The sequence below is a fragment of the Gekko japonicus genome, unplaced genomic scaffold, assembly GCF_001447785.1.
Source record: "Gekko japonicus isolate JY-2015 unplaced genomic scaffold, Gekko_japonicus_V1.1 scaffold83, whole genome shotgun sequence".
NCBI classification, from domain to species: Eukaryota; Metazoa; Chordata; class Lepidosauria; order Squamata; family Gekkonidae; genus Gekko; species Gekko japonicus.
This window is the reverse complement of record NW_015168655.1, coordinates 281,034-296,345: the sequence shown is the minus strand read 5'-3', so window position 1 is coordinate 296,345 and position 15,312 is coordinate 281,034. Positions and strand designations below refer to the sequence as shown.

At 45.2% G+C, this 15,312-nt stretch overlaps 1 protein-coding gene across 1 annotated transcript in view; it reads right to left on the bottom strand.

Annotated features, from left to right (window-relative positions):
- The window catches only part of NUBPL (nucleotide binding protein-like), a 120,870-nt gene that overhangs the window by 88,410 nt on the left and 17,148 nt on the right, over positions 1-15,312 (bottom strand). The window contains exon 4 of the mRNA XM_015415189.1: positions 3,797-3,887. Within this exon, the coding sequence (XP_015270675.1) occupies positions 3,797-3,887 (91 nt within the window). The remainder of the gene's footprint in view (positions 1-3,796; positions 3,888-15,312) is intronic.

Genomic DNA, 15,312 nt, shown 5'->3' with positions numbered 1-15,312 from the left:
GCCACGCCCCAGCCCCCGCCCCCCCCCCCGGGAAATTGGAAAGTCTATGCCCTTGTCTGCATTTAGTGCTCTACATGCATTTTATTTTGTAGCTGGAATTGCGTTGAGGTAACCAGGAAACTTTGCAACTCCTTCTGCCTAAAGGCTTGTCTTGTTACCCCATGAGAATTATTTATTTATTTCGATTTATATCCCACCTTGCCAGCAGAAGCTGGCTCAAGGCAGCGTACAACAAATTAAAATACAATAAAACACCAATGCATAGATGCAATACTATAAAATTTCACGTACACAAACAAATTACATAAAGAGAACACCCAATATATGGACTAAAAAGATGACCAGTGCTTGAAATACACTAACAGACATTCCAGTATACTTAACGAATTCCAAAAACAACCTACAACTGGATCGCTCAATCATGTAACCCGCCTGAATTAAATAACAAAGGCAGGATCATCTGCTGTCACAATTAGCATATCTACTAGAGTAAATTGCCAGAGATAATTTCTAACATGATCAGGAAACAATGCAAATGTAGACGTTAAAACAGCCCGTTTTTAAACTAGCTCTAGGTTCAGTTTTACCCCCAAACTGCCCTCCACTACTATGATACTTGGACAATACTCAGACTGAGATGAGTGTGGTATAATGGTTAGTGTCTCAGAATCAGCTTCAAATCCCCACTCTGCCATTAAAGCTTGCTGGCTGACCTTGGGCCAGTCACACACTCTCAGCCTAACCTACCTCACTGTGGGGTCCTCTCTTTTCATTCCTTCTTGGGGACACAGTACTTAAAAACCACACACTACTGGCTCTATTGGACTAGCTGTGAAGATACCTCTGTAAACTACCACTGCTCATTTGAGGGACTGCTGTGATTAAATTGCGTTTTTAAGTTCATCTCTCTTTCTTGCCTTTCTCTAACCCTTTTTTGTAGGCAATAAAATTGATCTTATTACTTAGAATTGTCTCTCATTTCTTAATGTTGCTCCAAAATTTTCTTGTGTACACACGGTTTTAGGATTCCCAGGCCAGTGAGTTGGAGGAGCATTTTTGAAAGCTTCTTACAGGAATAACCCTGTCTCCTGGGCAACACAGACCTGTCCCCACTCAGGAGTGCCCATATTTTCCTCTGGATACTGGGATTTTGCTCCACCAGTTATTTGACATCTCATTCTATTGTTGAGGATCACCCATATTTGTTGTGGTTTCCTAGCAAGCCCCAAAATGGCAACTGAGATCTCAGAGGGCATTCATGTCTTAAAGCTAGAAGTGCTGTTTCTATTATTTTTAAGAATCCACACTTATGACCAGTTCAGAAATAGATATAATGATATGGTTCTACTTGACTTCCATCTCATGGCAAACAATTATCTGATCAGTCATCACCATCCATCCTTGCCATTTGTTGATACTATTCCCCCCCCCCCCCCCCCCAGGTGGTACTGGCCACAGCATTAAAAAGCTGGAGGAGGAGATGGGACAGACTAAAACAGAAAAGAATGATGAGGAAGAAGACCTATCAGGCATTGATTGCAGCTTGTCTACAATAATCTGTCATGACTGCTGGTTCTCAAAGAAACCCTACTTGGAATCATAGGTATAAAATTATCTAAAAATGTGCAATTAATTGTATAATTTTCTACAAAAGTAAAAATAAACTATATTATAGGGTACCCCTCTGACATTATATAAAGGCTCTATGTAGTTTTAAATCAATACAATTTATGGTAACAGCAACCACAGTATACGTTTATTTAGTATGTATCTAAATAATGAATGGCTTTTTTTATTTAAATCAATTATTTAAATCAGCCTTTTCTTCTTGGCAATTATTTAAATCAGCCTTTTCTTCTTGGCAATTTAAATCAGTCTACCATGTCCATTACTTTTAGCAGCTGTTACTTACACTGTAGGCTTTCTGTACAAGGGAGATAACAATAGTTGCCATTTCTGGGTTGGGAAATTCCTGGAGTTTTGGGGATGGAACCTGGGGAGGGCAGGGTTTGGGGAGAGCAAGGACCACAGCCATTTTCTCCAGAGTGACTGATCTCCGTCATCTGGAGATCACTTGTAATTCCAGGAGATCTCCAGGCCCCACCTGGAGGTTGGAAACCCCAGCAAGTGGGCTGTTCTCTTCTAACTACTGATGTCCATTACTTTTAGCAGCTGTTACTTACACTGTAGGCTTTCTGTACAAGGGAGATAACAATAGTTGCCATTTCTGGGTTGGGAAATTCCTGGAGTTTTGGGGATGGAACCTGGGGAGGGCAGGGTTTGGGGAGAGCAAGGACCACAGCCATTTTCTCCAGAGTGACTGATCTCCGTCATCTGGAGATCACTTGTAATTCCAGGAGATCTCCAGGCCCCACCTGGAGGTTGGAAACCCCAGCAAGTGGGCTGTTCTCTTCTAACTACTGCAAGCACTGCTCCACAATACATGAAGTGAAGCTGTATCAGATGTACTTGGTTCCTTCCACTTCCATTATCTATTTTCAGGACCTGCCATTCCATTTGAAAGAATGCATAATGGCTCACAAAAAAGTAAGAGAAACAATTGAAGAAAAAAATCTAAAACAGAAAACATTAAGAAGCTGGAAGCACATAAATTCAAACTGCAACTTCCAACTACATAAAGTCAGACAACTGGACCCCTTCCTCCCTCACCCTGACCTAGCCACAGTGACTGGTCACCTCAACGTTAGATGACTGTAACTTGCTCTATGCAGGGCTGCTCTTGAAGCTGACCCAGAAATTACAACTGGTCCAGAATGCAGCAGCGCGGGTACTCACATGTACCCCAATGTGACACACACATTCGACCGGTGCTTCGCCAGCTGCACTGGCTCCAGGTTGACTACCAGATCTGCTTCAAGGTTTTGGTTCTCATCTTCAAGGGGCCAACATGGGGCCAACATGCCTGTGGGACCACCTCTCCTGGTATGTTCCCTGGTGATCACTGGCCCAAAAGATGTCCAGCTGTCCTCAATCAGGCCTTTTTGGCCTTGGCTCCTGCCTGATGGAACTCTCTACCTGGTGACATCCACACCCTGCAGACCCTAATACAGTTCTGCAGAGTGTGCAAGACAGAGGTATCCACTGGGCTTATGGTTGAGGACAGCAATGGCATCCATTGTATTCGGCCCAGGATCTGCCCCCCCACAAAGGGAGAGAGTTATACTGAGCGCCATCAATGACCTAGATTGTATTTTAATGGTTTTATTCTATTAATTGATAGACTATTATGAAGTATGATTTAATTTATTTTATGCTTTAATTGTGGTGCGCCCTCTGGGGGAAGGGCAGTTTATAAATCAAATTAATATTCCATTCTTGTTTTTCTGCACTTAATGATGAAATATCGTATCCCCAATAACTGTACAAAATAATCCTTCCTATTCCTTTGCGAACTCCATTATTCTATTAATCCTGCTGAGAACTACCACTGTATCACTATGGCTGAGGAGGCAATAATCCATCTACAATGGCCTCCCCTACATCATAGCTGCTCCCCTCACCCATTCACTTGCCTTGTTCTGCTTCAATCTGCAGCTACTTATTATTAGAATGCATCTGGTTCATCAAATTGTTCAGTTGGCACCACTTAAGGGTCTTTATGTATTGTATTGTTCTGAAATTGATAGATTTTATTATTTGTACTGTATTTTAACTTTTTGTATGTTTTAAGAATGTTGTAACCCACCCTGAGCCTGCTGTGCAGGGGAAGGAGGGCTAGAAATTGAAATAAATAAATGAAATGAAAATTAGAAGAGTGATAAAAGTCAAAACTTACTCGATGTCACTTCTGCACTCCCTTTCAAATTCATCATTTTTGGAATAGAAGGCCCATATACATCTGCATCAAGCAAACCAACAGCTTTTGTCTGTGGAGGGAAATAACATCATTCTCCAAAATGCAGTAAAACTATATATGCCAAACATAGTTAACTTTAGCTACATTTAACTATGATTATTTATGAATCATGAAGTATGGAGCTTTGCACCAGTAAGCATTACAATCATGCAACTCAATGAAGGAGATGAGCGCACAGCATGGTCTACCACTAGGCTTGCCAGACCCCCCCGGTTTGGCGTGGGTTGCCCACTTTGGAGGAGTTTGGTGCAGAGCCAGTTTGGTGTAGTGGTTAAGTGCGCGGACTCTAATCTGGGAGAACTGGGTTTGATTCCCCACTCCTCCACCTGTAGCTGCTGGATGACCTTGGGCAATCCATTGTTCTGTCAGAGTTGTTATCTCAAGGACAGTTCTGGAAAGAGCTCTCTCAGTCCCATCTACTTCACAAGGTGTCTGTTGTGGGGAGGGGAAGGGAAAGGAGTTTGTAAGCCGCTCTGAGACTCCGAGTGAAGGGCGGGGTGTAAATCCAATCTCCCCCCTCCTCTCTCTCTCTCTCTCTCTCTCTCTTCCTGCCCACCAGCCAGCTGGCAGGGGGGGAAGCCTCACTCCCAAGAGCAACCACCCGGCCTCCCCCCGCCACCTCAACCCAGCAGGGTTGAAAAAGACCCTTTAAACACTGCTGGGGAGAGGCAGAGGCGCTTGCACTCTGAGCCCTGAATTCAGGGCTTGGCGTGCAGGTGCACACAGCTTTCCCCCCATCTCTCCCCAGCAGGGTTTAAAAGGACCCTTAGATGCTGTTGGGGAGAGGCAGGGGCTGCACAAATTCAGGGCTTGGCATGCAGGGGCATGTGGCTTCCCCTCCACCTCTCCCCAGCAGGGTTTAAAAAGAACCTTTAGATGCTGCTGGGGAGAGGTGGGAGCCTCCGCTCTCAATATGATGTCACTTCTGAGTGATGTCATCACACTGGGGACTCCCCACCCTCTCCAGTAAACACCCCAAAGTCCCCCGCTAGGGACTTTGAGGGACCTGGCAACCCTATCTACCACAAAGGTCAACAAAGGTCTCTTTGATGCAGAAGATGCGCTTATTAGTTCGGTTACCTGCAACAAAGTGAAAATAGAATTGGATCTTGCCCAATATGTCATATACAAGTTTATACGCAAACGTAAGTGTAAGATAAAAATAAAAACAATGACCAGGCTTCCTGTCTCTAAACTACAGAATAATATTAATAGAAAATGCTGGAAAAAATTAGCAGGACAAATAGTAAATATAGAATTTCTGGTATTTGAAATGTATTGTGCCATAAGCTTTCGAGAACTTGACTTCATTTGGCAACTGCATGAAACACCACTATAAACTCGTGTGTGTGTATGTGTGTGTAAAATATATATACACACACACAAACCACACTCACATGCAAATACAAAGAACAAAAGTGTGAAGACAACTAGGCCAACAGAACATGAAATACCAGAAGTCACATTTCTCTGAAGACCCCTAAATATACCTATGATGAATCAAAGGGGCCCATTCCTGACAGTGGCCACTGGCAAGGAAAACAGTATCAGCTCAGAAAGACTTACTTTACTTTCTGTAACAAGAAAGGTAGAAGAATCACAGTGAAGTCAAAATTCAACGGTAGCAAGTTTCACTAAGAAACTGTAGTTCAGCATTTTCATGTTAGTATCTCCTTTTAAAGTCTTTGTGTTGGAGTTACAGTGGTCAAATGACACATTTGTATTTATAGATGACCAGAAATCAGGCCTTTTCTTGCATTGCCCCACCCTCTGGATTGGTCTGCCTGAACCCACATGACAAATCCCACCACTGCTTTTTTGCCAGGGGTGGGGTAGAATGGAAGGTAATTAGTGTTTTCTGTTGTTTGTGCTGATTTTGTATTTGTTGTTGGCAGCAGAAAAGTGCTGTCTTTCCTGAGCATTAGGCTGTGGCGAGGTTTATCTGAAGGAGTTTTACATATTGTCTTTATTAACTTGTTTGATTAATTATGTTGTTAGCTCCTTCAGGCCTTTAGGGATAGGCAGGGTACAAATGGTTTAAAATAAAATAAATAGGGATACCGTGAAATGTTGTTTTCATGCCAAGATCTACCCAGTTGTGTAATTAGGACACAAAGGAATTTGCCAACCAAGTCGGACTGGTGCTATCTTCTTTACAGCATATGGCACCTTTTACTCATTTTAGGTTTGTTTTAGCAAGTTATTTCCTTATGGGCACTTCTGAGATAGTACACATTTGCGGTTCCTGATCCCTATTTGCAGCATGCTGTTAATTCAAAGGATATGGACTATTCTGTTAAGGGGTGCTGGGCACAATTACCTTCAGGTCCCCTCCAACTATACACTTTGGTAATATATCTAGAAAGATATCCACCAGGATGACTGAGTGTAATTGCTCTCTGTTACCACAGCCTCATTGGAGACCAGGCAGTAAATTGCTGGAAAGGAGGTATAGATAAAACATTAGAACTGCTTCTAACTATAAGCCACTGTTGGACAATGAAGCAAGTGACTTAGGAACCATGTGAATTATTTCCCTTGAATGTTTAAGAGGTGGCTAGATAAGGTTTACAGCTTAAGCACAGCTCCCGTTACAGCAAAGAGAATGGGGACTAGTCCAACATTAAGACTGAGATACTTAAATCATTTTGGTAACATTGTTAATTTGTTTTACTTAAGACTGTTTATACTCTGCTCTAGACACTGGAGGAAACGCTGACAGGGAAGAAACGCTGGAGTCCAATGTCAAGCAAACCCATGGAATTCACACATGGAATTCACTGCCACAGGAAGTGGTGGCGGCTACAAGCATGGATGGCTTCAAAAGGGAATTAGATAAGCATATGGAGCAGAGGTCCATCAGTGGATATTAGCCACAAGGTATAGATAGGGGCTCTGGGGCAAGTGATGCTCTGTCTTCTTGGTGCTTGGGGGGGTCAACAGTGGGAGGGCTTCTGGTGTCCTGGCCCCACTGCTGGACCTCCTGATGGCACTGGTATTTCTGGCCACTGTGTGACACAGAGTGTTGGACTGGATGGGCCTTTGGCCTGATCCAACATTGGCGTCTCTTATGTTCTTATGTAAACCCAAATTCAGAGCTGAGACGTTGCTGTTGGGGGGGGATTTCCTCCTGCTGGCCACCTGGCCAACGACAGGCAGAAACTCACAAAACTAGGGGATCCCCCGCCCCCAGCTGGGGACTGGCGACCCTACCATCACTGGACCATCATGACCACATTTTATTTATTTATTTATTTATTTTTATTTGTTAAACTTTTATCTCACCCTCCAGGCCGAGGCCAGCTCAGGGCAGCTAACAACAGATAAAATTCCAAATTACGTATGGATAATAAATACAACTTTAAAATACTATATTAAAACCAGATATAATAATAAAATGCTAATCTCATGCGTCGGTATTGCTGGTCTGCTTCAGATGCTGTAAAGTACTTCAGACGTCATAAAGGGGGGAATCGGCTCAGGCAGTTAATAGGGGTCCAGCGGGTCAGGGCTCTTCGCCATACGATGTCAGTTGGCACTCCTGATAGTAATAACAGGGGTGGGGGGGTGGCTCTAAAGGCCTGGTGGGAGAGCTCCATTTTGCAGGCCCTGTGGAACTGTAAAAGGTCCCACAGGGCCCTGATCTCCTCTGGGAGCTCATTCCACCAGAGTGGAGCCGCCACCAAAAAAGCCCTGGCCCTGGTCGTTGCCAACCTGGCCTCCTTAATGCTTGGGAGGGCCAGTCAATTCTGGATCCCCGATCGCAGAGCTCTCTGGGGTACATATGGGGAAAGGCGGTCCCTCAGGTATGTAGGTCCCCAGCCATAAAGGACTTTAAAGCGCAGGCTGGATGTGCTCCTGGACAGGGAGTCCCATCAACAGCCTGACAGCTGCATTTTGCACCAGCTGAAGCTTCCATATCTGCGACAAGGGCAGCCCTATGTAGAGGGTGTTACAGTAGTCCAGTCTCGAGGTGACCATTGCATGGATCACTGTTGCCAAGTCGCTGCATTCGAGGAAGGGAACCAGCTGCCTAATAAGCCAAAGATGGTAAAAGGCCAACCTGGCAGTGGCTGCTACCTGGGCCTCCATTGTCAGGGAGGCATCCAGGGGCACTCCCAGACTCCTACCCTCCGGCACTGGCACCAATGGTGCCCCATCGAAGGTTGGAAGCGGGATCCCTACCCTTGGACCGCCGCATCTCAGGCACAGGACCTCCGTCTTCGTCGGACTCATATGCGGCTGGCTCAGCCTAAGCCAACCAGCCACGGCTTGTAGCACCCAATCCAGATCTTCCGGTTTGGAGTTGGACCAGCCGTCCAACAACAGATAGAGCTAGGTGCCATCAGCGTACTGGTGACAACCCAGTCCATGCCTCTGGGCAATCTGGGCAAGAGGGCGCATATAGAGTTTTAAAGTTTCTGGCAAGCTGGCAGCACTGGCAGTTATCCTAACATTCCATTTGCCCACACCTGGGCAGTAACACTGCACTTCCCTAACAACGGAGCTTTGACTCTCAAAAGCTTAAACCCTGAAAAATCTAGTGGGTCTCTAAGGTGCTACTGAACTCAAATCTAGCTCTTCTGCTGCAGACCATTATGGCTACCCTCCTGAGACGGCTCTGAAACAGGAAGTGCAACTGAGGTTCACTCCCATCCTCTTCCTTTCCCCAGGCTGGCTCCTCCACTGCTAGGAGCCAAGACCAGTGTGTCCCCATCAGCCTCTCTCTGACTTTTAAAGGCCAGCCTAAAGAAGAGGCAGTCCATCCATTCCTGACTTCCCCCAAGAGCTAACTAGTTGATAGCTCCAGCATCATAGGAGATAAAATATGGAACTTTCTTTCATATTTTAACCCCATAATTGTCCTTCTGATACTGACTCAGTGGCCAATGAGATTCCCACCACAGCCAGAACACTGCCATCTAGTGGGGCAAACAGCTGCTCCCCCAGTAGCTCGACTTCATCACTAGTGGGAGTCAGGCCCCAGGGGACCCCTGGAACCTACAAGATAGCATGGCTCAGGTCAGACGTAATGTCAAATGTGTTCACAAGCTTTCCCTGCCTCCCTGACTTGTTCTGGAAAACAATACTTTGATGCAAATCAGAAAGGAAGTAAAAGAGTAGGAACATGCAAGAGGGTAAGGAGAACGTGCCTTTGGATGATTCATCTAACTGCAATTTCTGTAAATCACTGATTTGCACAATGGCTGAAGAGGCCAATAGCTGAAGAGGCCAAAATAATCCCTTAAACAGCTCCAGTTCATGACACTGTGACTTGCACTATAGGAGTTCTCATTATTTGAGCCCTAGTTTATTAGTAAGTAAGAGGATGTTTAATTTACTGCTTCAGGTACCAAAAGGACTCAAAGTTCCCCAAAGCTTCATAAATTTCTGTGCCAATTTTTCTAACAATTTTTTTTTAAAAGAGTGACTTTCACAAACTTTGGATATGGCAGAACCGTCATTATGGCTGTAGATTTTTTTTCTGTCCCACTATATATAATTTTGAAACAGGATGTGCAGGCTTTTGAAGCACTACAAAACTTTCAAAACCTGTTTGAAAATGGTGTGACAAGAGAAAGGGGAGGGACAGTGTACCAGTAGATGATGACACTTTTTCCACACTGTCTTTTAGACTTTAAAAAATTGTATACAGCCACAATTTCACATCATGATTTCACAATCCACCACTCCCTTTTTCTAAACCTCTTGATGGATATTCAGTTGGGCAACAGTTCCATTTAAGTATCCGTGCAGATCAAAGCAAGTATCTCATTTAGCAGTTTTTAAGAAATCATGTTTCTTGATAATGTACAAAGCTATTTAAAAACCCACTGGAGCTACTCTGACAGATTATGCTGTTTCATGTCTACTACACGAAAACTGCAATTTAAGAGATGGGGAAGCCACATTTTCATGCTAGATTTCAAAGACTTCAGCACCATTTCTGAACTCCTTTGTTCTCAGACAAAACACATAATTTACCTGATTATGAAGATTCATGACTCATTTCTTTTATCTGCATCCACAGCTAATCAAACCCCTTCAAATAGTGATCCTAATGCTTTATCCCCTAATTACTGTTTGAAAGATAAATATTTAGAGAACTGCCTACTTTGCACTCAAACCTCAGTAGTACTGCTTTACAGCTTCCCTCATTTTTAACAATTAAAAATTGCCCAAAATGGACACTGGTGGAATGCTCCATTCATGCAAACAGCGGCACAGCTGCTCCTATCAGCTGCTGCCATTCCATTGCTCACATTGCCCAGGCAAACAGGTGAACATCCATAAAGAGCTAACCCCATTTTCTTACCCACTACAACAGGGTAAGAAGCCAACATACACATCAATCTGCAGCTGCTGCTTCTTTTACATCCCAAAGCAGGAAGAGGAGGAGCCAAGTGTTGCAGCTATAGGTAGCACTGTTGCAGCTATAAGTAGCACACACCATGGGAGGGGATTGGGACCTTCTCTTCTTGCAGTGAAGAGCAGAGAGAAGAAGCAGCACTGAGGAAAATAAGAGGGACAACAAGAAAGCAGCGGCTTCTCCTCCTCTGCAATATTGCTGTTCCCACATTCTGAAGGGTTAACATCACAGCTCTAGGATTATAGCTCTCCAAAAGGAATTGGTACCTCCTCTGCCCCTTGTTGTATATATGTGAATAGCTTTTTAAAAAATTCAAGAAGGGGTGGCACTAAGAGACCAGTTTATTATAACAGAAGCCCAAACATAAACCTAAAATTAAAAAATTAACCTTCCCTTGACAGAGTTAGTGAACGTGTGATCCTATATTATTCTCTGGAGCCAAAATAATAACCCTAAATAGAAACAGAACAGTCTGTTGCTGATCGTATACAAGAATAAAAAATTAAAAAACCAAAAAAGTTCATAAAATTAACCTTATTTTATGTTGTCATTTTTAATTTTGTAATGTTTTGGGGGGACAAAATTGTTTGCTGAGAAAGTTATAAGGGAGAACTGTGTGTAGTTTACTTGAGTTTCAGCAAAGCCCATGGCATTCAATTTCATAATTATATTTTGTGCTAAAACCCTATCCAGACTCTTTCGATGGTTTTTGCACAAGTATACGTGCAATCCAATACACATCTTAGTGGCAAAGTTAATTAGGGGCAGGAAATTTCCCAATCAGCATTGATACGGTCCCTGTGGCTTTAATGGCTGAAGTGACAACAGCAGCAAATCAGAACAGACTAATCCAGGGGTCCCCAACGTGGTGCTCGTGGATGCCAAGGCACTGACACCTGTCTGGGTGCCCACCAAGTGTTTTTAGAAAGTGGGCAGGGCCAGCAGGGCTTCTAATTGGCCAGTGTTGGTTTGATCAGCTGCGCAGATTTTTTTTAAATGTTGTTTTGGCAGCAGCTGTTACCACACCACAAGGATCTTCAATGTGTGACTGAAGGTAAGCTGTGGCAGCCATTTTGTGGCTGTGTCTCCTTCAGCAACCATTTTGTGGCTGCACCCACCACACTATGTCAGAATGCCAAATATGCCCGCAGGCTCAAAAAAGTTGGGGACCCCTGGACTAAGCCCTGTCCACAAATGAAAGAAGCAAAGAACGATTATATTGTCTTGCATGATAAGCCAAATTTAGCATTGCTTGTATGGAATTATTGCTCCAATTCAACTCTAGTCACATGGACTACACATGTGCCAGAATATGAGTGGAGATGAACTGAAAGCCATGCCATTCTACTGGGTAGCATCAGCATACAGATGGCTAGCCAGAATCATTTTTATGATTTGCTTTTGACCAGGTGAACACAACCTTCGCTCTAAAATTGTATTAACAGAACTCTATAGCTTCTACCAAAATATTTATACTATTGCTACACAAGTATCCTTTCCATGTTTTCCTGATAGTTCTTCTTAAAAGAGGGTTAATTCTGTACTCTCTTTCATAAAATGATAAAATACCACTTACTAATCGGGTGTTCAAAAAGCATTTCCAAGGAGTATCCTTTCGCACTGCTAGTTAATCACAGCGTTCAAGACCGATTACTTCAACAACTGAGCTGAATCAGTCTTACAGCTTTATTCTGTAGGTACAACACATCTGGAAATGGATGGGTGGATCAGATCCATTTCTAACTCAAAATACAGAAATTATGACCTGAATGTGCAGATCAAGGCAGTCCAATGAAACTATACTATTTTTAAAAGCTAACAGAATATTTCAAAATTAAGCTAGTGTCATCAAAGCTACATTTTGAGGTAGAAGTCTGGGGTTAGGTAGAGAAACAGAAACTGGCCCAAGGTGACCTTTTGAGTTTCATGGCCAAAGGAGGATTTGACCAAGGTCCTGATTTGACATTAACTACTACACCACACTGCCTCTCACTTTAATTTTATTTAGCTTAATGGAATGGGGGAGGGAAGCTTTTGGGCAAAGCTCTAGAATGGAAATAGGGATGTAATAAATACTAAAAAGTATTCCTACCTGTTTTTATTTGTGAAATTATACCGGAACCTCCTCCATTTGACTGGAGTGTGTCATAGAGGCCACATCACTTCAGTCTCGTTTCATCTATTCCAGGTTCCAGGCTCAAGGTGCTAGTATTGACCACTAAAGCCCTGTACAGCCTGGGACCAACATAACTTAAGGACTGCCTCCTTCCATATGAACCTACCCATGTACTCCGGTCATCTATAGATCGGCTGGCTGGCAGAGAGACTTAATGGCAGAGGGAGGAGACCTAGCCCAGCATGGCAGTGACATCGCTGGCAATATGATGACAGCACTTCTGGCATGCACTGGAAGCGATGTCATTACACTGCTAGTGACATGGGTTGCTCTGGTATTTGGACAAAACCTCTATGGTAAAAACAGCTTCTACCATAGAGTTTTGCCCAAATGCCAGAGCACCCCATATCACTGGTGACACGATGATGTCACTAAAGGTGCGCACTGGAAGTGACACACCCATGTCGTGGCCAATGTCAGAGCAATACTCCCCCTACTGCCAGCAAGTCCTCCCTGCTCCCGGGGGGGGGGTCTGGCAACCTACCAATAACCAATCTCTCTATATTATAAAACTGATTTGGGGTGGCATCTCTCCTATGGGGTGGCAGGATTCGATTCACGCCAAAATCAGTTGGCCGCCTGGACTGCCACTCACAAATGGGTCCCTGGCCACTGGGTGAGCTGGGTTCGCTATGTCCCACCCACAGAGGGAAGGGACGAAGCAGGGCGGCCTTGCCCGCCGGGGCCTCCAGCAGCGGGAGGGGGCAACGAGACCGGTGAGTCTGGCGCTCCCAAGGCCACTGAGACTGCAGAGAGCTGTGCTGGCAGGAAGGGCAAGGCTGGGCGCCCTGGCCCACTGGGGCCTCAAATGGGGGGGGGGAACGACGAGGCTGATGAGCCTCGCACAGCTGATGTCACTGGGGCAGGGAGAGCCACGCTGAGAGAACAGCCCAGGCTGGCCGGCCTGGCCCACTGGGGCAGCAAGCAAGTGGGCCCAGGGGCGGCCGCAAATGAGGTAGGGTGCCCTGGCCCGCCAATGCCGCGACTGTGAGGGGGCAGGCCAGATCGCCTGGCCCATCGGGGCGTTCAGCGGGGGGAGGCCTGGTGCCCTGGCCTGCCACCGCCTCAAGCGGGTTCGGGAAACAGGCAACTGCTTCCCGCTTGGCCTGACGGGGCCTCGGCTGATGGTGGGGTGGGGTGGGGTGTAGGAAGAGACGAGGGGACCGTGGCCTCGCTAGGGCTCGTTGTCTTCCTTACCACAACGGGCCTTCTCCCTAGTTCTACATATATATCAAAACCAAACTCCTCTGCACTGAAGTAATTTCTTGAGCCGCACCCAGGATTCCAGGCAAATATGAGGCTCCTCATCCCAGTAATTCAATTGGAAATTCATCCACATGCAAAACACTTTCCCTGTCAAAAGCATAAGGGTGAGGTTCCCTTGCCCATGTGGGACTGTATCACAACCCTTGATAAAAAGGAAGTTCTAAAGCAAGTTGGATAGAGAGATTTCCCTCAGACAGTGAAAACATAAGCACAATCTCTCCACTGGATCTGTGCCATCTTTAGTCACGCACAGCTGGTGTTTGCTCACAAAAAGACTGTGTTCATAAACAAGCAATCTCAATCCTATTATGGCTGGTTTCCATTAATTTGAGTTGTTTCTACTACAATAAATTGTCTATGGCCTTGCAGCTTTCATAAACAGTCGCTCTAGCATGAATGAGAGTCAGCCTGACAGAAGAACCAAAAGTTCCTCAGAGGGTTGTTGTGGGAGTGGAATTGGCTACAGCTATTTCAGTGGAATTAAGGAGAATCTTCTGTCAAAACTAAGCAGGCAATTAAGAAAGAGGATGCCAGGGTAAGGCCTCTTACCTTCAGGGGAAAAGCAGCAGAGATTCAGAGATCTCTGGACTGTCTTTAAAAGACTGCTCATATTCTTGCCACTAATAAACTAAGCCAGGCATTACTACTTGAGAACTCAGAGTTGCTACAGCTCTAGTGATCCAAGACTGACCCAAGTGCTCCATTTATTTAAAGCAATACTTAACATGGCTTGACTTTTTCATTCGCTACTCAAGCAGAATCTTCTGTCAGCTAAATTAACTCCACGGTGAGGTACATCATCCTGCAATCCACACACTCCAGCACCTGTAGAGCTCTACCTAGGTAAAGGTTTCCCTTGCTCGAAAGCCAGTCGTATCCGACTCTAGGGTTGCGGTGCTCATCTCCATTTCCAAGCCGAAGAGCCAGTGCTGTCCGAAGACGTTTCCGTGGTCATGTGGCTGGCATGACTAAATGCCAAGGCACACAGAACGCTGTTACCTTCCCACCGAAGCAGTACCTATTTATCTACTTGCAATTTCTTGCTTTTGAACTGCTAGGTTGGCAGGAGCTGGAACCAGGGACAGGAGCTCACTCTGTCATGTGGCACTCGAGTCTCGAACTGCTGAACTACCGACCTTCCAGCCTGCAGTTCAGCGTCTTAACCACTTGAGCCACCGCAGCTCCCAGAGCTCTACCTACAGTCCATCAAGTATGGGACCAGCATAGGCTAGTGCAAGGGTATGCAAACCTGGCCTCAGGAGGTCCTACAAGGCCTTCACCATTCTCCTCCTCCTCTTACCTGCTCATCCCCAGCACCTCCTGGGGAGAGACACAAGGCATCTCTTCATCAGTCATCTTTCCAAGCCCCTTTGCAAGCAATGCTCCAGTACATATCTCTGTCAGCTGCTGGCCCCTTGCAAAGGAAATAGTCTTGTGAGAGACTGGGAACTATTCCTACTGCTGCTGCGGCTCCATCCTGTCCCTCTCCTGGGGCTGTGGCATGCTGCCGCCAATCAGCTGTTGGGGCAGCAGTGGGCTGCTCTTCAAAAGGAGTCTCCAAAATGTCCAGGGATGTTTCTGGTTTAGCACACAATTTCTCTTCAAAAGCACAGAAAATTACAG